At 40.6% G+C, this 22,280-nt stretch overlaps 1 protein-coding gene across 5 annotated transcripts; it reads right to left on the minus strand.

Annotated features, from left to right (window-relative positions):
* Positions 1 to 2,783: 2,783 nt before the first annotated feature.
* LOC111264421 (ninjurin-2) lies at positions 2,784 to 22,014 on the minus strand. Of its 5 annotated transcripts, none has more exons than XM_022840313.2 (5): positions 18,775 to 19,632; positions 7,536 to 7,670; positions 7,251 to 7,316; positions 4,545 to 4,689; positions 2,784 to 3,554 (listed from the first exon to the last, which is right to left on the minus strand). In XM_022840313.2, exons 1-5 carry the CDS (start codon positions 18,799 to 18,801, stop codon positions 3,541 to 3,543), a joined length of 387 nt encoding a protein of 128 aa, XP_022696048.1. In that variant the 5' UTR covers positions 18,802 to 19,632; the 3' UTR covers positions 2,784 to 3,540. The 5 variants fall into 5 exon arrangements, with proteins under 5 accessions (XP_022696048.1, XP_022696050.1, XP_022696049.2 ...); XM_022840314.2 differs by lacking the exons at positions 2,784 to 3,554; positions 4,545 to 4,689; positions 18,775 to 19,632 and adding exons at positions 5,786 to 6,011; positions 21,431 to 21,517; positions 21,883 to 22,014; XM_022840315.2 differs by lacking the exon at positions 7,251 to 7,316 and having other exon boundaries at positions 18,775 to 19,640.
* Between the last annotated feature and the right edge of the window lie 266 nt (positions 22,015 to 22,280).

Below are 22,280 nucleotides of genomic sequence, written 5' to 3' on the forward strand. Positions count from 1 at the left end.
GTCTCCTTCCTCAATGCCGTTTCCATCGGCATGCACGGGCAAATGCACCGTGTAAAAAAAAAAGTTAAAAAAAAAAGATACTGATTCGGCTGCTGCCACGAGCGCCGACATTTTTTCAGCCCGGACAGAGTGCCATAATCGAAGAACGGGTTTATACGGCAACGCACAGGTGGTAGCGGCAACATTGCCATAGAGAAATATGATAATTCTTGCGCAGACTAGTGGATGGGTAGGAGAACAACAGCAATACAAAGAACACAAACCATGCTGATAATCAGTCCGCTACACGTATTTTTGCCGGTGATGGTGCTGCTAATGCTTGTCCGTTCAGCAGTGAACTTCATTTTGGATTTCAGATGCCTTTGGGCGTGATTTTCTACGAAAATGTTCTATAAATATCCATAGAGAAGCTGTAGGGACTGGGTTGGAACCTGTTTCGACGAAACTGTCTTCTCCCGACAAAATGACAATCTAAAATTTGCGCGATATCCAATGCAAGGGGTCCAATTGTAAGAAAACACAATGTCTATAGAGCATAACAAACACGTCGGCCGAAGTCAGAGGCCCAGACCGACACGGAAAGTTAATATAAAAAATCATCATGTCACATTGTGATGATGTATTAAGATAATATCAGTGAAATTCTAAACTCATGTAGATTCAGATCGACGAAGTAGGTCAGATCGGGTGGATAATTTCCATGTATCCTGGTAACGTTCGCTCATCTGCATGTCTGGCAGTGAGATCCGCTCTTGATCCAAGTACGTCTGTTTAGCGACTACTAGACGTCATCCGACGGCAGGAAATGAAACCAATGTAATAGTTATTGTAATAAAACGACACGTATCTATGACGTCGGCAGATGGTCAAATATTCTTCTTGGCCCGAATGCTGAAAATTGACATTATGCTTATAAATTTAATTTTATATAGATATATATGGTACCTAACAAAATACTAGGCGCCCATATACAGTAGGAAAAAATACACCTTAGAAGTAAGAAGGTTGCTCTAAGGAACTTAGCTGATTTCTAGATTGTGTGTGACGGCAACTGCAGCTTCCTTAGAAATCCAACAGGGTCCACACGGTGTTATTTTAATGAAAAGAGGCCTTGTTTAAAATCCGTTTCCTCCAAAGATTGAACTAGTAAACAATCATTTATACAGACCTGCCAATATTGGCCAATCGTTAGTGACAGCAAGCTCTAGCACAAACAATCTTCTAGGCGAAGCAAACAATTTAACCTATTACTTTCGCTTTACGGAGCCCCATAGCAACTATGGCTTGTTTACTTATGTCGTCTGGGCGCTGCCCTATACATGCAGATCTATTGATCAGTGAGCGAAAAACACATAATGAAAGAATACAAACCGGATCTATTTGTGATTATAGCTAATGCCGAGTGGAAGTCGCTGGAAGAAAGGTCATTGTATCCGCGGGGAGCAGAAATACTGGAAAGGTCTGCATTACTGCCAGCTATACTTCGTATCTGAGACACGGGATTCGCAGGATGAGTTGATCTGTGATCGAAGAAATGAATCGTAAACAATAAGAGTAGGGCCAGAATGAGTGTGGACTGCGATCGCGCACTTGCTGTTGCCAAAGGTGTTGATAAGGAGGTCAGAAAGCGAATAGAGACATGTAAGCACGCTTGCGTTGAAGCAAGCTGATTTAGCAGAAATAACCCCGCTGCGTCTTTATACGTCCTGACCGCTGATCGGAGACCTACTTTCGTAGCCGCATGTTATTACTGCAGACGAAGCTTGTTCCGGCTAATCATCGTCGATGTAACGGCCGTAGCTGTATGGCTCTGCCTAACAATATTGTAGTTTATTTTTGACATTCAGAGCACTTTTTTTAAGAGTAATCCATTTCAAGTTATTGTCATGCCAAACTGCCTGAGCATAAGTAAATCACTCATCACGGATATGGGGAAAAATGCAGAGAAACCAGCCTGTCGTGTGAGCAATCACGATGAACAATGGAATCGATTTTTACATGTTCTGATGCAACCTTTACTTCATAGCTATGCGCACCGTTCCATATCCCCCAGTAATTTAAAATTCGATAGATCGTGTTATCAAGCCGGAACTTCACTCATTAAATTTTTTGACAAGACATATATTTTATTTGTAGTTATTTACTACAAATGTCTACAACGTCGCCCTTATATCGACTTTGTGGCTCGTGCAGTATAAAAAAGCCGCAGTTTTATCAATAGTTGCTATTATCCACCTGTTTTTCTCTCTATATGTACCTTCATAGAGGTCAATTCGTATAAGGTTGTACCTATCGATGTGCTTGCTCACAGATTCAGCAATGGCCTAATTTGGACTCCATCCTGCTCTGATATCTCAGTGTTGGCCAAGCATCTGGGATTTTATTTCATTGTATAAAACTCACAACGCTCGATATGCTTCCTGCGGTCCATTGAAGTCTTGCGGTAAGGTATACAGTTTACATTCAGATAACTTTGTCAATGGAAAGTATATGCACACTAAAGTCGTTAAATCTAGTAAGTGTCAGTGAAGGTGGTCTACGTAATGTATGCACGTACATATTAGGGTATTTCCGAGATAGTCCAATCAATAGCTGTTTGCCTTATGCTTACGTTTTAAGTACATATATTTGCGAAATATATTCTAAATTTCGGCTTCTTTAAATAGGCCATCTACAAGCCTACCCACGAGGAGCACACAACAACATGATATAGTCACAATTCGCTATTTTAGCCAATGTATATATTTTTCTATAATAAGTACCTAATAAAAATTATGCAAGCATTTTGAGCACTTACTCCTTTATTACATTTACCCTATTCAGTAGTATTATTACTAAAAAGACGACTTTAATCACTCTGTACATAAGATTTACTCGATATTTTGACGTTTTTCTTGTTCCATAAGTATATTATCTAAGACAATGTTTTCTCAGCAAGAATCATTGCTTTATAAGTAGGTTTTTTTCTACTAGTTCGCGCAGGGCTTATATATATATATATATATATATATACATATATATATATATATACAATAGTAGTGAGTCTAGTCCTGCTATCTCGCTTTCTACTATCTGCTGCTCGGCCTTCGTTTACGTCTGAGTGTTCCGATAAACCTGATTATCGCTATCATCGAGATTTTTTGAGCACGGCACTTAATTTAGCAACTGAAGGCGTCCGTTTTGCTCAGTTTGCCTGCTAAGAAGCTAGGAGGACGGAGACTAATTATAGCTTGATTATTACTCGACTACACTTTTCTCTATCAAAATCCTAAAGCTGCCTTTCAGGTTCTGCTCCTCCACAGGTGTCCTTTCGCCCCGGCGCCCCCTTCTCAGTCATTTTACAGTGGTGCACCTCGTTAACGTTATCGACCAGGTACAAATATAACTTGTTCATATGCTAAATGATTTATTATTTTCGCGTTTGAAGTTCCTTTTTGGTTTTTTTCGTCACTCATTCAGTATTAGGCTCATCGTTTTCAATGACAGATGCTGATAATATGATTTCCCTGTCACGTCTGGGTTGATTAACCGTTGAACTCGTCATTCACCCAAACCTTCAATTAAGCAAAAAGATAAACTATTGTCGTTATTATACACTAAGATTGATAAGTAACTACATCTATTACTTTTCACTTATTCAGATGACTACTTATCCTCAGAATTTACGTGACATTCTGTTTAATCCTATTGAGTTGTTGTTGTAGAAAATGTTTGAATTTACCTAAAATGGTATGCTAGGATCTAGTCAAGCAGCTAGGAACAGATCTATATAGCAAGTCATCGGCCTCGTAGCTAATTATATAATTTCTTGTTTTAATACATCGTGCTCTGAAATATTATAACTTTAGAAAGGAACTAGTGCTAAGAGGCCACTAAAGTGTGCTTAACTACTTACGTAAGTATCGGCAACTTCTTATGCATTATTTTTATAATATAGAAGGAAACGCGAGAGCGCTATGTATAAAAAAGTGTGAACATTTTAGGATGAATGTTAATTAGCGTAAGGAGTTAAGGACGGCATGAAAATGATTAGGGGAGAAGCAAAGCATTATTGATACCCCATTCTTCTCTTTGAAGAGGAGCCCCTAATAACAGCTCCATGAGTTAAAAGCGGTATAAAATTGTGATTTTGTAAACTGAAAGAAAAATTAAAAACGGCGAGATAACATTTACACTGCACGTTTGTTGCTGACAATTTTACACCTTCGGAATGACAAAGGAAAAAGCCAGGTAAAGTCGTCTAAACGCATCGGGCCACAATTTGTATACTGCCTCTTACCACAGCTCTTTTCGTGCTTCCCTCTTTCAGCCTATAGATGTAATTTTAAAATGAATATTTTTTTAAGACAGGCTAAATCAATGACACCGATGATTGAGGGGCGCGTCGGTCATTAGTAGAAGGCAGTCAATTGAAAAGGAAGAACATAACGTAGAGAAAGAAGATCGATCCGTGCACTTTTCGTAGTGACTCAATCGTAAAGGACGCGTTGTCAGCGAATGAAACTAGGCTGCTGTAATGAAGACAGCGTCGGACCCCTTCATACCGAAGGCCGAAATGATGATATTGATGACGGTTATCATAAAGATGAAGATGGTGACCATATTATTGAGCACATTTGCCCGAAAGTGATTCTTCTCCTTGTTTAAGTTGACAGTTCCCACCAATACGATGAACGCGCCTACCAAAATCTGTAATGAAAGAGAGGCAGCGCTGTAATTCGACGTGATGTTTTTCTAAAAAAATCATACACATATATAACAACGGTAAGCTATTCTTGTATGTTTTGAATGATGATATTTATGAGAATCATATACACCGAAGCTATTATTTATTATTAAGTAGCAAGTTAAAGGCTGATGCCAGTCTTGCGGTAGTTGTGACAGGAAGCTTCGGTGCCTCGACAGCCGAAGAATGCTTTTACTTTAGATACCAATTGTGATATAGTCAACACAAAATTTGGTTTCACAAAAAGGTTTCAAAAAAACTTAACGAATTTTTTTCATAACTGAGGAAACAATATAAGTAATTGAAAATACACATAACTTTGGAAAATGTATAGGCAATTATCGACGATAAATTACAGAATCTAACGAAATTATATAGGACTGAACACCTCCCCCGCCTCAGATTTAAGCACCCCGTTTGATGAAAGCTGAGTACAAAGCTCTACCCGGCTTATACGTTGTTTTTTCAGTGCCTCTGTTTATTTATGGGGTGGTATTTTTGGGCAGAACCTCTGGCCCCACATATTTGTCAGCTTAACCTTATGTAAAATTATGAATTGGCTAAAGCGAACTTTGTCGTTTACTAACGGGCGGTGTCATCCGTTTGCGTCGGTCTGGACCATGGCGTAATGCCTAGAGTACCAACAAATCCAAATTTTTGCTTATCTTGCAGGCGTAAATTATTTACTTGCGCTGGTTAACTTGGTAGAAACACATCAATGTCAGGAAGTGTAAATGGTTCCCTTTAAGTTATGGAGCACAACGAGATCGAACTCTACGACTCGAAACGCCATTCATGTGTTTCGTGGGTTTAAGTAAAATTAATTTTTCTGCCCTCTGCTAGTCGGAAAATACGTCGTCTTGAACGCACTTATTTACGTAGATAAAATCAGTAGCCTATGGAGCGTACTATAGAGAGGGTATGCATAGTGACTTGACGGAACGATATACTTTGTAAGGTAGTTTCTCTCGCAGCTGGGGCATGTTGGTATTGTTTACATGAGCATTATGCATTCTGGCGGAATAACGTTCCGCTACGTAGCACTCATACATGCGATTGTCGAACTCTCTATTTAAGCGTTTTCCGTCGGCTGCAACGTTTTTGCAGCGCCGGTCTCCTTTTTGAGTGCGGGTTCGATGCCAAATGCCGAAATGAAAACGTTGCAGATCGTTGCGGCGAAAATCATCCAGACAAGCACATTATTGAGGAAATCTGCCCACCACTGCTGATGCTCCTTGTTGATGTTGAAACGATATTTCACTACGAGAACGAAGCCGATCAAGATCTAAATGTGGTATCGCCGTGGCCGCGGTGGCAGGATCGTGTCGCAAGGAGAGTGACACCAGACAGACAACGAATATTGAGGTGGCGTGTGGAAGACATCCGTTGAGAATACAGGACACGGACATAGAAAATCCAATTAGAAAAGCCAATTAACAAAGAAAAGCGATATATAGCACAAGCGTTATCCTAGATAAGGGTTAGGGTCTTCCCGAAATTGTACAAGGCCTATGACTAACTGAAAAGATATCTGTACTTGTGAAAACAACCGGAAACGCTACTGTTTGCACTTTGTGCGATGTCACTCTCCCTAGCGAGGCGTTGCCCATGTAGTACTTGGCCGCTACCTAATCAGGACCAGTCAATCAAACTGCTCTTTAAATAGTTGTGAGTGGTCAGGATTTACCAAAGGCAGCTATTGAAGCGAAGTTTTATACTGACGTCTCTGGCTAAATGAGATGGGTGACTCTTTATTTACATACTGTCAATATATGTACATTGCTTTCATGCACCTAACTAAGGTCCCTCAAGTGCGTTGCAGAAATGACATCATCTTGGAGGTACTAGCAATTAAGATAACTTCGTAGTTATGGCGATTAATAAATATACGATAACAAGACTCGTTTATTCAAGGGATTTACAAAGTGATTACAATATGATAGACGAAGGCAAGTTTTTTGTGGACCAATCTGTACATCTCTCCACCCGCCATAAAAATAAACAGTCAACGTTTTCGAGAGTAACAACTTCGGAAGCATTCACTAGTGAACGCATTACTATCCATATTGACCCTTTTAATCTGTAAGAAGCTGTTAGGAGGACCATCGTCATGTTGTTTGTAGGAAATTTGCAAGCCATTTTTATTATGGAGAGACGCAGCGCTGTGCACTTCGGCACACTCATAGAGAAAACACCACATTTGATGGTACGTGTCTTACAAAAACGGGTCCTGAACTCTTTGCGAAGTACTTTCGACATCTTTATGATGAGACGAAGACTACAAGTTGTGAGCAATACAACCATTTATAGACAACTAGGACGTTAGAAATGTTTGGGCTTCGTAAGGTAATTGTTTTTAGTATATAATAATATTACATTGTCGCGATGAAAATTCAACAATAAAAGTTTTGAACTTGAGATCGAAAGAGTCCAACACCTAAGAGTCTGTATGTTACACCTTATGATTGTCTGAATCTCTAACCGAAATGGGCGTTTCTAAAACTTGATCTTAGAAAAGTTCTACCTGAAGAATAATGGAGGTGGAGATAAGCGAAACCATAATCGTGTAGAACTCGTGCGTGTGCCCCACCTGAAAATGGCCATCACCAGAAACAAGAGCAACAAGGAAGGAGCGTTGATTGTCAGACTCGCACAATCGGTTGTAGAACAACTCAACAGGCGAACGATAAATAAAAGAACAAATATCAACCGGAAGCCAAGTTAAAAATGGGTTGATGAGATTAATTTTTTTTTGCTTTTTATTTTTTGATAACTGGATCTATTTGTGCTGTACTCAAAGAGGTCGAACCTGCAGAAGGTATTTGAGTTGTGACGCGTTGGCGGTGAGCAGGGCGACATCAAGCATGCCCTGTGCAATCGATTTTTTCGTCGCGTATACGTTGGCGTCCAGGAAACCATGAATACTCCTGTTGTTGTTGCCATTCTAAAATCGATCATCAAAATGGTAATAGCTTGTTAAAAAGTATTTCAGCAGAGGGCTAGTATAGGCTTAGTTAAAAGATGCCAGCATACCCAAAGGACGGCTCTGACACATGGGGGTAAGATAAATTACTACATATAGCAGAAAAGGTCTACTGAATATATTCATAACTTAGAACTACTAAAAATGTTCCTATTGAGTGATTCGGAAGAGCAAGTAACGAAGTTGGCCCCCAAAAGAATTCTGTAAGTTGTAACATTTCAAAGTGAATACGTAAACACTATGTAAAAGAGCACATGCTTGATTTAATAGAACTTCACGATTAAGTTCGTCACTATATGAACAGTTATTTTTATTAGCTCATGTAATACGTTTTCATAATTTATGCTATCATTAGCACTCTTTGGCGTGTCGGAACGACCGATGTCCGTCTGCAAGCGATATCTTATATTACGGTTACTATTTTGAGAAGGTGTTTAACCAAGTTCTGAAACTAGCTCTTGGCGCAACGAATGATCACTTCACAACAGTTAACATATGGGTTCTTGTTTTCAGCTTGGAGCCGCGTTCTGGGTTAGGAAGCGAAGCTACACGAGAAAAATTAAGAGAGCGCCGTTCACTCAATACTCGAAAATTATCATTGCTAAAAAAAAACTAGGTTGCTTTAAGAGACCAGCTTGCCTGCTATTTCAACACAAAGAATGCGAGAACGAAGATTTTAACTGATTATGAGAACAAACCGTGACGTTTTTAGTTACGTGATGAAGTATGTCGTTCCGCATCTTCACTTCAACTATGCCATTGATCATTGTGGTCTCACTACGTTAACAAGGCGATATGACGTTTACGTCTGTTCCGTATAAAATAACGAAATCGTTAAGTAAAACGACTATTTTGATCATATCGTTTCACCGTAAATCAGTTGCTTCAAGGATAATTCACTAGAGAAAAGCATACGAGAATCTTGCGCATACAAACCAAAAAAACTTTTGTCATCCTATGATAGTGTGTATGCATTATAATAGTAGTATATTACAGTTGGTGCCTGGAGACATCAGCGCAAAGAAGAAAGGCACACCCAACGCGACGATACCAGTTGTCTGCATGGTCGGACAGAACTGTCCTTCAGACCTTCAAACGATCATCGACAGTGAACTAACGGCCACGACAAGTAGAGACGAGAACACGAGCAGTTATCGGCGCCAGCCGGCAGAATTTAATTGCTCAGGCAGGAAACGTTTGCTAGCTGACGAACAGATAACGAGATGGTCAGATTAACGATAGGCAACGAACATCTTACTACCACTTTTGCTGCTGTATAAAAAAAATCTCCAAACGAATCGTTAGCTATCGTAGCTACGACAAAGTTGATCCCTTCAAATGCAAGCACAGTCGATCCTCCCTGCTTCCTTTTTCTAGGACCAGCACCGACGACGACGACAACAAAGCGTATCCCGTTAAAAAACAACCGTGTATTCATTTTCCAAATGTTTTGAACGAAAACACATGAATATAAGCCACTTATTTACAGTCTGATCAACTATACTGAAGATAGTTGAATTGCTCAACGCACTGCGATCCCGTCGTTGTACATCAGTAAATCTGAAGTAGTTGTGTATTCGAATATCAGTGACTACTTGGTCGTCACATTAGACTGGGATTCTATTCCAGTATTGTGACAGTTCCTCAGATACGGGCTTCGAACGAAAAGCATCACTATGAAAATGAATCAATATGCAAAACATTTGGAAACGGAAACGAGGTTTACTTGAACTGCGATCAAAACAGGGGAACTTTGCAGGTTGTATATAGCGAGCATTGCGTTTACAGGTGCGTTACAAAAACTAATATTCTAGAAAAGTTCACTCTCGTTTTTAACCTAAGGCCTTGCAAGGCCCTATTTGGCAAATCCTAAAATGAGATCTATAGTATCGTATACATTAAAGTATTTTTGTTAAAGATATCTGAAGTAACACTTTGTGCAATAGGTCAGGCCTACCCGAAATAGACCATTATTTTGCCAGATGGTTCAAGCCCAGGATCACAGTAAGGCGTTCCCTACTTATGTTTTACTTATATTTTTATTTCTCATGTTTGTTCCAATGTACTCAGTTTATAAGGAAAAAAAGGTATCCTTTAGGTAGTTGTCGGCAGTAAATATATTACTTTCGAGAGGAATGGTTATTGCAAACCTGGAATACAGGGCTGAAATTTAGGATTTTTTTTTCAAAACTGACCAGTTTAACTACCTTTCTCCCTAAATCACTTAGCTGGAGTTTATTGGCGTACATTCTCCTACAAGTAAAGGACCTGTGTCAGACAAACCCTAGCTTTAACATCTGCTTTACACATAAAATTAGTATTCTACCTTAAATCTTAACTTTTATCAAACCCAACTGACAGGTCGCTCTGGACGTCGCTCCGCTGCTTTGCAGTCTTACTCCAACACTTGTTACCATTCATTAACCTCGTTCACTAAAACAAGTAGATTGATTTGGTTCTATTTATATTCTTTGTTATCATTAATATCATAGTCTACTGAATGCAAACCCCAGCCAGTCTATACTAAATGATCGCTGACTGCCTTCTGCTCAGATAGCCTGATCTCCGGCCCCGTTGATGTCCATCTAGCTGTAGAAGCCAGCGTTAGTCATGAGACGCGTCGTTAGCAGCCAAAGGCCCTGTGAAACATGTCAGATCCCATTCCGCGTCCATCTGTCTAATACTAGTAACAGATACCCTATATTAATCTACTGTTGGTACGTTTTGTTCCAATTGGTACACCGTTAATTATATGCTGTCTCTAGGATTCTTTAATTATTTAAAATGACGCGGGTAAGTCTAGCGCAAAACTGATTAGTCGTACCTTTCATTGCTTGAAAATCATCAACAAGTCAGTACGCACCATTCAATATAGTACGACCTATTCTGCACGTTTACGCAAAAATGTATTATGTGCCGGTGAAGTCAAAATTGACATCAGTTCAACTTCTCATAAATGTTTACCCTTTACTCGTCTCGCTGCTTGGAGAATATGCGGTTAAACATTATTCTATGATTCCCGCTATTTTTAAATAGCCTATGATAATCAATAGGTTTCAAGGTTCGTACGACGGTAGTAGAGCCTACAAAGAAGAATTGCGACCCAAATACGTTCTGTAAGAAACGTCATCCAAATGCAGAAATAGTACATGGTCTATATTAAATATACTTCAGTTTAAACTCATGTATCAATTCAAACTGCGACCCCACCTCAACGACTACTATTATCATTACCATACATAGATTTTGCAACAAATAAAGTCTATTGAAATACTTACTTTAGCAGTCCAGGCTTCTCTACAAGCCATGCCAACCGTTATATAGACACAACAGAGTACGATCTTGATATAATTAAGCAGTCCTCGGCCCACCCTGCACGTACTCTGTTTCAATTCTACATGTAAGCTACTTTTTACATCGCTCATTCGACGCTAAGGGGCTTTTAAGCTCAGCGGCATTGTTCAACAAAATGTTGGTCAGTACGACGATGCACGAATAGCCAATATTTCCACCTACCATAAAACGTCAACTGATCGTGCGCGCGTTCGCCTAAGCCCCTCGGTTCCCCCTACAACGGCAAGATCTCTACCCATCTGGCCGTCCACCATCATCTAGATCCTTGCTATTGACCAGACATACACCTACGTAGACTCGGTCTGCGCAACTGAGACAGAGACTTCGACCCGAGTGCACGCTATCAGAACTTCGAAAAGCAACGACCTCTTTTATTCTGACATGATTGGAAGGATGATGACAGCGTTAGTGGGACATGCCCTGCAAAAATATCACGTTTTCGTAACGTACTTTACGTTTTTTGGAACCTGTGAAAACCGTCCACAACGACTGCGTGGGCCGACAGCAAAGGTATGGAAATAATCCGGGAGTCATGTTATCAGATAGGCTGCACGGGAGCCCATGTTCCAAGTTATAACATCAGTCTAAAGCTCTAAGTCCCACTACTACGCTTCATACAGTACGACCACCGGGAAAAAACAGGAGAAGTTTTCATGCACCGCGCACACTATGAAGTTACTGCAAAGTTGTTGTTCGGTAACATGCTGCCGTTCGCCCACAGCTTGTGTCCCTTGGCCTCACAGATATAGAGCTAGCCGTAGTCCATACGCAGCTCGGTGGAGGATCCATTAATCGATTCGTGTCCCGAACGCTTCAAAAGTCCAACCAGACGAATATATACGCCTCATGTTTCACACATTTTTACATACTACCCATTTGCCCACACTCGAATTGCCACCCGAAGAAGCTATAGACGCCTATTAGGATGTCGCAAAAATTACGATTTTGGTTACTTTCGTCGTTCTATTTCATGAACAGCTTCGAAAGAACCGAGTGGCTCCGTCTCGTCCGTTTAGCCGAGCAAATTGCTTATTATCATACCCGTAAACGTAAATGCAAGTGTGTATGTCCAGTAGACGCAGCGTGATATAGTGCGGATATTTCGCACGTAGTTGTTATTTCCGCTAACTATCTCAAAGCCGTTGATGTGTGATTGATTTCCATTTTGTTCCTGCTCACTGACCTCTAGCCAATAGCTGTTTGTCTTAACTAGCCGGTAGACGAATCTAACAAGCCGATACCATGCCACGGCATATATGTTTGTATGTATGCAGATTTACCTGCTGAGGTAATTTCGTGGTCCATTTTGGATCGTGTATAAGTAGTGAATAAGTTGATGAGCGTTCGACAATGGTGCCCTGTAGCAATTACATGGCATTGTTTATCGTGCATTTGTGTTTGTATACGATATTGGGATAAAGCGATTTGACCGCCAAAACTGGCTATGTTGTATGTATGGTCGACGGTGATATGATAACTAGATATAATGTTATAGGCCCGAAAACTTTGGCAAATCTATGCATCCGTCGTACATGCTCATAGAGTCACCCGCCGCGCACCACACACTAAGTTGCTTATTGTAAGTTACTTAACTACATATTATTTAAAAGACATACGTCTTTATATCCGCAAGTCTGTAGACATACTACCCATATACCCATACATAAAATAGAGCCCTACGTATCGAATCCGTTCAAATACTTTAAGTTTGCGGTTTAAGGATGCCAATAACATCATAGGGACGCCGTCCTTATTCCGGTGTCAACTCAGACGATAGCAAGACTGGTACGTAAGCAAGTTTTGCACAAATCCTGTATTAGAAAGATTTTTCTTTCTTCAAAAGGTACTTCAACAGTGATCAAAAAATGAGACAAAGCCCGAGAGTTCCAGCTTCCGTAATGGTGCCCAAAAACACTCCGGAGTCAAAAGTACTTAAAGAAAAAAGGTTCGGCCCACGAAAAGCTTGTACGTTTTAGCATATGTACGTCTCACTCTAGACCGTCCGACCTTATTTTACCACAGACTGTATAGAGTTTATCGTTACGGCATGCCAGTATAGACATCATAGGAAGAACAGATGAGAATTGCAATTGGACCCCGTTCAACGTGGAGCTAAATTTTCTTTGTGACGATTTCGGGCCCGGGTTCGCATTACTTGCCAGCTCGCTGAATTAATAATGCTTCATTGAATCCACCACACCATGGCTCTGCTGGCACCATATGAATGTTCGTCAATTTAAAAAACCAATTCTTGTTAAACTGCAACTTGTAGCTACCCGAGAAGCGGTTGCCATGTCTTTGCCTCAACTACCTTAACAGCTACCAGTAGTAGCTATCAGTCGGCGCAGGGGCGTAGTTCCTGTTTTGGTCACCTACGCTCCCACGAATCAACAACAGCTACCCTATTCTATAGAAAACCGCACGCCCGCTCTGGTTGCGCAGCCATTTCGAACCAAACAAAGCCCGGATTTTCCGGGAACGCCAGGTAACTGTCGATTCCGGAAAATCAAGTCTATGGAGAAATAGGCAACCATCCGGCTAGTGAGATGGATCTAGGCCACTGGATGAACACCAGTTGTCACATGGAGTGAAAAGGGGCAAAGATACAGATTGATTTAAATTAACAAGGATGGGCTTCCAGGAGCCAGGATGGGGCTAAAGGGTCCTTTTGTTCACGTCTTCCGTGAGTAGACTTCCGATAGTTTGTTTGCTTTTCGCTTATAAGGGAAACATTAATGATATATATATATATATATATATATATATATATATATATATGTGTATATCAGAGGCGGCGGTAACTACAACGCATACCCCCTACATGTAGCAAACCGGTTGAATTGTATTAGTATTCATTTGCATGCTTGATTGAAGCATGGTATTCGTGTTCGCACGCACGTCGACTGACTCTGATCGATGGTTCTGTGGTTTATGCATATATGTGGAAGGCTTTGTTTGCGTCTACTGCATCAGCTCGCTCAGTGACCCCGGATTACTTATCGTAATGCTATTCGGTAGCTATATAGTATCCGATCAGCATTGCAGATTCAGATCTGTCCTATTTGCTGGAACGTAAATTTAATAGCCGTCTAAAGGGGCCAATAAAGTCTGCTCCAATCAACAGAGCAAGTTATTTTTCAATCTTACACAATTACATACTGACAGCTTTTTACGGTGCACTACTCTAATCGAGCCTTCTGTAGCGGATTAACTGTATGAATAATGTTGGAAGTTGTATACATGGGATAGATATACGCTAGACTAGCAACAACCTATAAAATACTTGGTAAAAGCCTATATTCGATTACCTTCAGCCACTCATATACTGAATACAGATAGTATCGCATAGTCTTCTATTAGTGTTTTGATATAAGCGTTATTCAACTATCACTTGGTCGCACGATTGTGAAAGGGTAAGGATTCGGACCCGTACACAAAACGCAGACAGGATAAATATATTCGGTTCTGGTGTGTATAGACTTTCCATCGATCGTAACGAAAGCGTAAGGGACAATGGGCAGCGATTCGCTACGCACTGTCCCTTTATAATCAATAGGTGCTACTGATAAGTAGGTGAGTAGGTATAAGTTGGACATTTCGTTGAAAATTTAGAGTTTCTTCTAGCGAAGTTTGAAGACCATGTGACGAAGTAGTTAAAACGCATGCAGTAGAACGTTTCCTACAGAGAGCTTATATTAAATCTCGTTACTATTAGTCAACAGAAGCGTTAATTTCGCACTGACATCCTCGTAGCCCCATACTATTGAGCTTAGAGGCAAATGTTGCAGGGCAAAGCTTAAGTGAAGGAAAAATAATTTTGAATGTGATCCCATATATTGACTATTCGTAAACAATATACGATATATACTTTATCGAAAAAGTTTAACGAAAGAAAGTTTATGTGTGCAATTCATTCTCGGAGTAGACAGGGTAGCATCTAGAAAAAATTATCATTGTCGTACCGCACGTTATTGCCATGGATTTGTCAGAAAATTCCTTATCTAATGATTAGAAAGCGCAAGAATTATGGCTGCATGTGCTCCAATCTAGTTATCTCTCTGAAACACTTTCGCTGCCACCAGCAGCTGTGTATTTATCCGTCCGTTACCTTCTAAAATACGCAAAGATAGCTCGCTCAATTATTTCCGCTATCATTGAGGGAAGCGCCTTCACACGCTGCTTCAAATAAGTGGCTGTTGACCTTCAATGGTAGCTGACCAGGCGAAACAGTAAATTGGAGGAGCTTCCAAGGAGAAATTTCCAACGAAAACACGTATATCAAATACAACTTGAAAGATTTGTTTTAAGCAGTAACTGTTGATTACTTTTTTTTTATCGTTATCATTAGAGGCGGGTTGTTTTTTATTCCTGATTACAAGAACAGTTGGTAAATACTTGCCTGTCTTATCTATCATTTCTTCTTTAATTTCTAGTGTAATTAACGTATCTAGTATGTAGCACATTAGTTAGTTCAACTTTAAGGTTTCCGATAGGTCGCTGACACGACAAACAAGAGCTACTGGTCGAAAAAAAAAGAACATTTTTCGCACGGATTGAGAGTCACGAAGCGTTTTGTGCTGTACAGAGATGTAAAAATATAGATTGAACATGACTAGTTCCGCAGCTGAGATGTAAGGATAGCAAAAGAAAATTCAGGTCAAGGGAACTGCGGGCGGTCGATAGGACAAAGCACTTGAACAGGGGGTAAGGGACGTGATGTACGAAGGTGCCTTCGAGATGCGGCAATCGCGTCGGCGTACCGCTGCTTCCGTGATTATGACTGGATACGATCGATTTCGGCCATTCTCTTATTTTTATTTATTCATGACGACAATGGCGTACAGTGAGCGATGAACTGGTGTTCAGCTATTATATGTTAAAATTATCCGGATTTTGATTGTTAATATTTCCACCACTTATTTGTTTACATCTAATTAACGGAAGTTACGAAGTATTTGAATCGGATTAGTTGGTATAACAGATATTTTAAAGTAATAAATAACAAGAACTTGAATAAGGTCATCCATTTTTAAAATAAATATATTCATCGTAAGCGTAAACCAGTACTAAAAGATAAACGATACGTCAAAGACAAAATGGTACCTTAAAAGCTATGCAATAAAGAAGAAGAAGGAACGTTTACAAGTAAACTGTCCAAAAATCATAGAACTACTTAATGCTTTGGTGGTAGATCGAGGCGTTCGTTACAAGTTCACAGTTAGTGTTGAAGATTCGCTTCAAGCTCTCAGGACAAAACCGAAGAAGACAAGCCGCTACTATTGTAACGCTTCCACTTAGACGTAACGTATTACTTTGTCCGGTATTAATTATTCTCAGTCGCATCACAGGCCGACAGATTCCCGAGGGTGCAAACGACAGTCAAGCAACACCTTGACATGAAATAGCTATCCACATTACACGTGTATGTTTCCTCCGCTAGTTCAGCCACTATACCACTGATAGCAGCGAGGACAGCATACGAGCCCGCAATAGTAGGCTTCAGAGAAAGCGAACTACCAGTTTGTGGAATAGGTCTGAAGGATCCGGCAAAAACATTCAACGAACAGAATTTTTTTTGCAGTGCAAATAGAAATCGCTACGGTGTTTTGCTTAGCATCAACACAACAATAGCAGGACGATGGCAGCAAAGGGGTGTTGGAACCGTGGCCCGAATTCCATCGACGCCAGTTGATATTGTTGACTGCTGTCTTAGCGACTAGTGGTGAGCAAGGTATTGTACTTATTAAAGGAACAGCAAGTTGGAAGCACTGAAAGACTGAAAAACCGACACGGTCGTACCGTCATCGTGCGGTGTGTTAGATTTACAATATACCGTTGATGAGTATTAGACACTTCTCGACAAATCGCGTCCACTGTTTCCTTTCAGCAATGACACAATGTCGATCGAGGCAGACATTCGGCAGTAAACAACTGTGTACCAGCATCCTCTGTGTTAACCCTGTATCTCGTTGCATATATATATATTAGGGCAAGGAAAAATTCCAATTCTCTACTCAGTAATTTTCTTCGGTTTTGAGCCTCTTAAGCTTAATCTGTAACGCATTGCAGATGGTGCCCGTCTGGCGCTACTGCTCGTCATGATGTCAGCCTTATGCTAACACACGTATTGCACGTACATTTACGTAAAACGAATCTAAGCTATAATATAAAAGCTTTTTAACTCTAAGCGTAAAAGCTGATCATGTACAGTAGCACAAAACAATTTGCTTTTAGTAAAATATGGAGAAGGAACTATCTAAGATAAATTCTTATATATAACTAAATTATTAGAGCGAGTACGCTATTATGTGTTGATAAATTAGCTGTTGCTAGTACATTGATTTACACGTTTCATAATCTCTCAGTTCCTATAATAATAAATAAAAATTCCTTCAGGACTACTTAATAACGAAGTATCAAAAGTCGTACAATTTTTTGATTAAATGAATTGATAGATCTGATACCAACCAGCTGTCAAACGGGCTTAACCTAACAGCATTCAACAACGACTCTTCAAAATTGCCGCATCAACAAAACGTTCGGAGGCGATCCTCAAGCAACAGAGGGCTTCATCATGTGGCTCCTCGTCGAAACACTTACCCATCGCTAAACAAATTAACTAATGGACATTTCTTTCTAGGACTCGTTTACAATTTTCTACTTTAACTAACTAAAATGATATATTCTTGTTCACTTCCGACTGTATCCTCTGTCTTTATTGCACATTGATAACTATCACTGTCATTCGGGTCATCGCTCTTTTTTAAAACTCTTCACGTCATATCCAATTCTAGCGCTGAGATTTCTTTAAATAGAGGGGCTCGCGAAACAAGACGGTATCGGAGAATGAGCGGAAACGTGAAATAAGTACGATGAATCTAATTAAGACTAATTAGCAGGAGCAGCCCTGCTGCGCTGGAGAAACTACCTCGTCATCGAGCTGACCGCGAGCAGAGACAACATTGAATGTCGAGTAGACTGGCAGAGAAAGTGTCATCGTCTACCCAAGTAATGACTCTGAACAATCTCTCTGTCACAAGAAAAACTTTGACAATTTGAAACGCAACCCGCCAAAAAAATCATGAACATAATAGTCGTACGCGTTAAAAGACACTGCTCAACGCAAGCGAGCCAACTAGTCATCTAGGAACCACAACAAATGTCTGAACTGTTGTTGATTTTGTTGTATAACAAGCTCGAACCGTAGTTAATGCTCTTATGTTTAAACGATAGTCGGATAGACACAAAAAGTTCCGCTTTCCCAGCGTTTCGTTGGCTTTATAGCTTCTAGCAGGAAGTTTACTTCTGCCTATTCCGTTGGAAAAGTGCAAAATTATTTTCTACTTCAACTTGTTCCAGTGCCCATAAGGCTTCAAAATAAGAAAAGAAAAAAAGCTATGATAGATTTGAATAATAAAAATGTGTTTTAGCTATAACAGTTAGCTGCAGTTTATATTGACTTTTCATAGTTGAGCAGTAGCATTCGTTACATATTGCAGAATGTTAGCTAGCTCCAAGGCCGCAAACGTATCGCGTAAATCGTAATGTAGATCGGTAAAGTTTCTTCCACCACCGTAATTGATAAGGCCAGCTTCTGAACTACAGCATGGAAGCATCTAAGCGCAGGAAGCCTATGCAGCCGTCGAAATCATCAGATGCCGTTTTCAATCGGCCATCAGCAATCATGGGTATGAGTAGAAAAAAAACTTACTTCTACGGGGCTTACGGTCGCCATCATGCAGTGCTTCCTTCGAAGGCCTACTTCACTGTTCCTCTTCGACTATACAATGTTGTATTGCTTCTCAGTTCTTAAATTGCTCCCTTTTTTGGGAGCACATTCACAGAAAAGTTGATGCCAACTTGCATTATCAGCAACTTAGTATCACCACTCACCACGACTGGCGAGTAACTCACGGGCACATACTAATTCTGTTGTTCGCCGAGTTACTCCGTTTACACACGGCAAACGATATAGCGTAACGTGGTAAAAACAGGCCAACCTCATGCGCATTTGCCTGCCTATATGTTACGGACTAGTCGCCCGCGAATCGCCCTTGGCTGACTGAGCGACACTTGTCTTCACAGAAGAAAGATAAATTACACTATCAAGAGAGCGTCTTGATTGCCACCGACGGGATCCCACCAGCGTTGGTGCCGACTTTATCGACTGTAACTCGGTATCGGGGCGTACAGAGCTGTTGTGCTGCTGCACGCTGTGACAAAAACAGCAGTTGGTCGTATAAACGTCGTCTGCGTAGAAGCAGTTTCAACGGAACGGTACAGATGAGAACGCATGCCGCCGACGTATGCTGATTGAAGAAGTGCTTACAAGCAATTAAACGTTCTCAGCACACCTGTCCCGCCTTTAGGTGCGCCGGCGTGCACAAGCCAATTTTCGTTGTCTATCCTGTCGAATTATTCTATCCAAATCTTGATTTTCCTGTGCTGTACGCTGATCTGTCTGCGTACGGCGTTGCCTAGCAGTGTTATAAAATCCTGTGAATATGAATCGGTTGCTTTGCCCGAACGCAGCTTCAGGGTCGGCGCGCTAGCAAGCAATGATGCCAGACCGAACTGTGGCTAGATGCTGGCGTGCATTAGGAGAGGATCAATCTGTCTGCCCTCGCTGGGGTCCCGCCAGCAGCCGTAGCTATTCGGTCCCCGAACGGTCGCTATCCTGACGAGTCACGACAGTCGAAGCAGCAACAGCAGCGACATTAGGAAACTACAGTAGTGTCTAAACAAAACCTCATATATTGAAATAACACGTTCAGGGATGCCGGAGAGCGCACTTTCGCTAGAAGTGTTTCTCGCATGGGCTGAGCAACGTTTAGGAGAGGAAAAATTTCGGACTGTATTGTCACGGCTTTCCACTTTCGTTCGCAGAACCACAGCTGTCTTGAATTGTAGAATAATTTGATAAGATAAATAGAAATCGCCGGCAGATATATTTTGTGGGCATATTATGAATAGAACAAGCATTATGTTTTAGACTCATACAGGTACGATGAAGTACGCCAGTGCATCGAGTTTAGTCGTGTTCAACAGATCAACGCTGTCCATACAAAACAAACAGAAGATTAGTTTGACGCCGAACGGATCATCATTAAGAGGTTCTACGTTAATCTTTTACAAAAAATAAAAGTTACTATTATTATTAATTATTTACAATAGTAAGTCAATCTTATTATGATTTTACGCAGTCTAACCGTAGCTCCACTTTTCCCAAGCGTCCTTGGGTAGAAGTGAATAAACCTCGAGAACTCTCTCTCAGCAGTTTAACTCAGAGGCCAACGCTTTCGAAGTTAGAAATGCACAGACGAACAAACGTACAGGATGGGCGACCATTGTAATCTTAGCAGCGTAACTTCAAATTCGCTCGATAGAGAAAAAGCCATAAATATTCACCGATCTGGCTCAAAGCATTGCTATAGTTTATTGTGCCGCTTTGCCCTTTCATAGTTTTAAAGAACACTTTTGACAGAACCCCAAACGGTTGGCAGGGGCCAGTAAATCTGACGTCGTATCATGTAACGCAAACATCCCTAGAACCCCGCCTACTGTATCATAGGGGTAATGAGTATGAGTCTCTCAAATAGGTGCCACATCAGACCAAACCAAGAGCTGGCATTGTGTATTCCACTGATATGGTTTATAATTTTAGGTAGTATAATAAACGAATTGAATGAGACGCGTCACGCAAAAGCTATGCAGCCCCACCTGTATAATATGGCTAGCTAATACAATTCAACGTAGGCAAACTTCACTAGTATCATAAATATGAAGGACTTTTTGTCTTTGACACAGGTTTACAATTTAGCATCATATTATCAACAGCATCGAACTCTTCCGGGTGGTGACACATATATCGTTTTAGACACCTTAATCAAACTGAGAGTATGACAACGCAATTTGCAAACCCGCTATTTGACATCAGTCAACGCGGATACACTGATGATGAGTCACCCACAACGTAATGGTGTGGCATCATAGCGAAAGGGGTACGGAGTCGCTGGCAGGGTCGTGTTACGAACACTTCGCCATGGAGACTGTATTGTAGTACAATCGTTATGCGAATGGACTTCATTTCACATTACAGAGTGGGGAAAAATGCAGACACCCATTGTGCATACCCCGGAGTCCTGTAGAATTGAAGGACTTGGTTGAGCGGGCGCGTGGAACACCGCTTTTCCTAAGGCGTTGTTACTAGAGGGTAATCTATAGAAAGTGCGAGGAACGAGATCATAGACCCAGAAATAGGCCTAAAGATAGGCTATATTCAAATCTATACTGGAGTAGAACCTTGTGAGAGGGCCACACATAGTTGTCGTGCTATAAAAATCTCTACATTAATGGATAATACGAACCGATATCACAAAGGCGACCTCCAGCAAAGCGCATAACACTTAATCGGGCAATGCAGCGAGTGTACACAAATAATTTGGCTGCAGTTCCTGTAAATATAAACGTACGCTAATCGCTTATGGCTGAATAGACCTGAGAAGAATGGATTGAGCATCGACATGTCAAAAATGTGAGACTATGCTTGTACATAATAGTCAACAAGTAAAACATTAAATTATTAAGCAAATTTCCTTAAATAAGTAACTTTCTCTATTTACAAAGTTTGAAAAGCAAATCTTTACGAGTTTCTGCGCTGATTATTAGGAGAACATGTAGAATTGAAATAACAGCCAAATTAATTATGTAAATCACATTGAATAACTTTATCACAAGAGAAAGTGATATCAATATTGGGTAAATATTGCTTCGTACCCAATGGGTGTGGGTAGTACTTTTGCGATAACTCAAAACTTACCTCAAACCGAGCTGCAGAGGTTCGGCCGAGTCAGTTGCGTGTACGGGGCTGTGGGAGATTGGATGATGTGGGTGGGGGACTGATGACTCACATCATAAGGGTGAAACATGATAAAGCTAGTAAAAAATCGTGCTGTGGACCGAAGAAGTCCCAATAAAAAATTAATTGATACAGTCAGTTTTGAGTGATTTTTATTGACTGTTGGCATTTAGTATTAATCGTTTGCCACCTATGTCAGTTGCCCCGCCACTGCACTGTTAACTAAACCGTTCTGCAGAACAGTTTTTTCAAATTATGTTATAAATAAACGAAATTTTGGGTCTAATTGAGCTGCATACTTATAACCCTGACGATACATGCACTATCGTTTCTTCACCACATCAACATTAAGTTTTTAT

This window comes from Varroa jacobsoni, unplaced genomic scaffold (genome assembly GCF_002532875.2).
Source record: "Varroa jacobsoni isolate VJ856 unplaced genomic scaffold, vjacob_1.0 scaffold_858, whole genome shotgun sequence".
Classification (NCBI taxonomy): domain Eukaryota; kingdom Metazoa; phylum Arthropoda; class Arachnida; order Mesostigmata; family Varroidae; genus Varroa; species Varroa jacobsoni.

What these genes read in the sequence shown, in the direction of transcription:
- LOC111264421 (XM_022840312.2), bottom strand. Translation starts at nt 18,801, where the DNA reads ATGATGGCGACCGTAAGCCCCGTAGAA. An exon ending in AACTCAAATACCTTCTGCAG is followed by an intron (nt 7,317 to 7,535) that starts GTTCGACCTCTT and finishes GGCCATTTTCAG; the next exon opens with GTGGGGCACACGCACGAGTT. An exon ending in CCACCTCCATTATTCTTCAG is followed by an intron (nt 6,012 to 7,250) that starts GTAGAACTTTTC and finishes TACCACATTTAG; the next exon opens with ATCTTGATCGGCTTCGTTCT.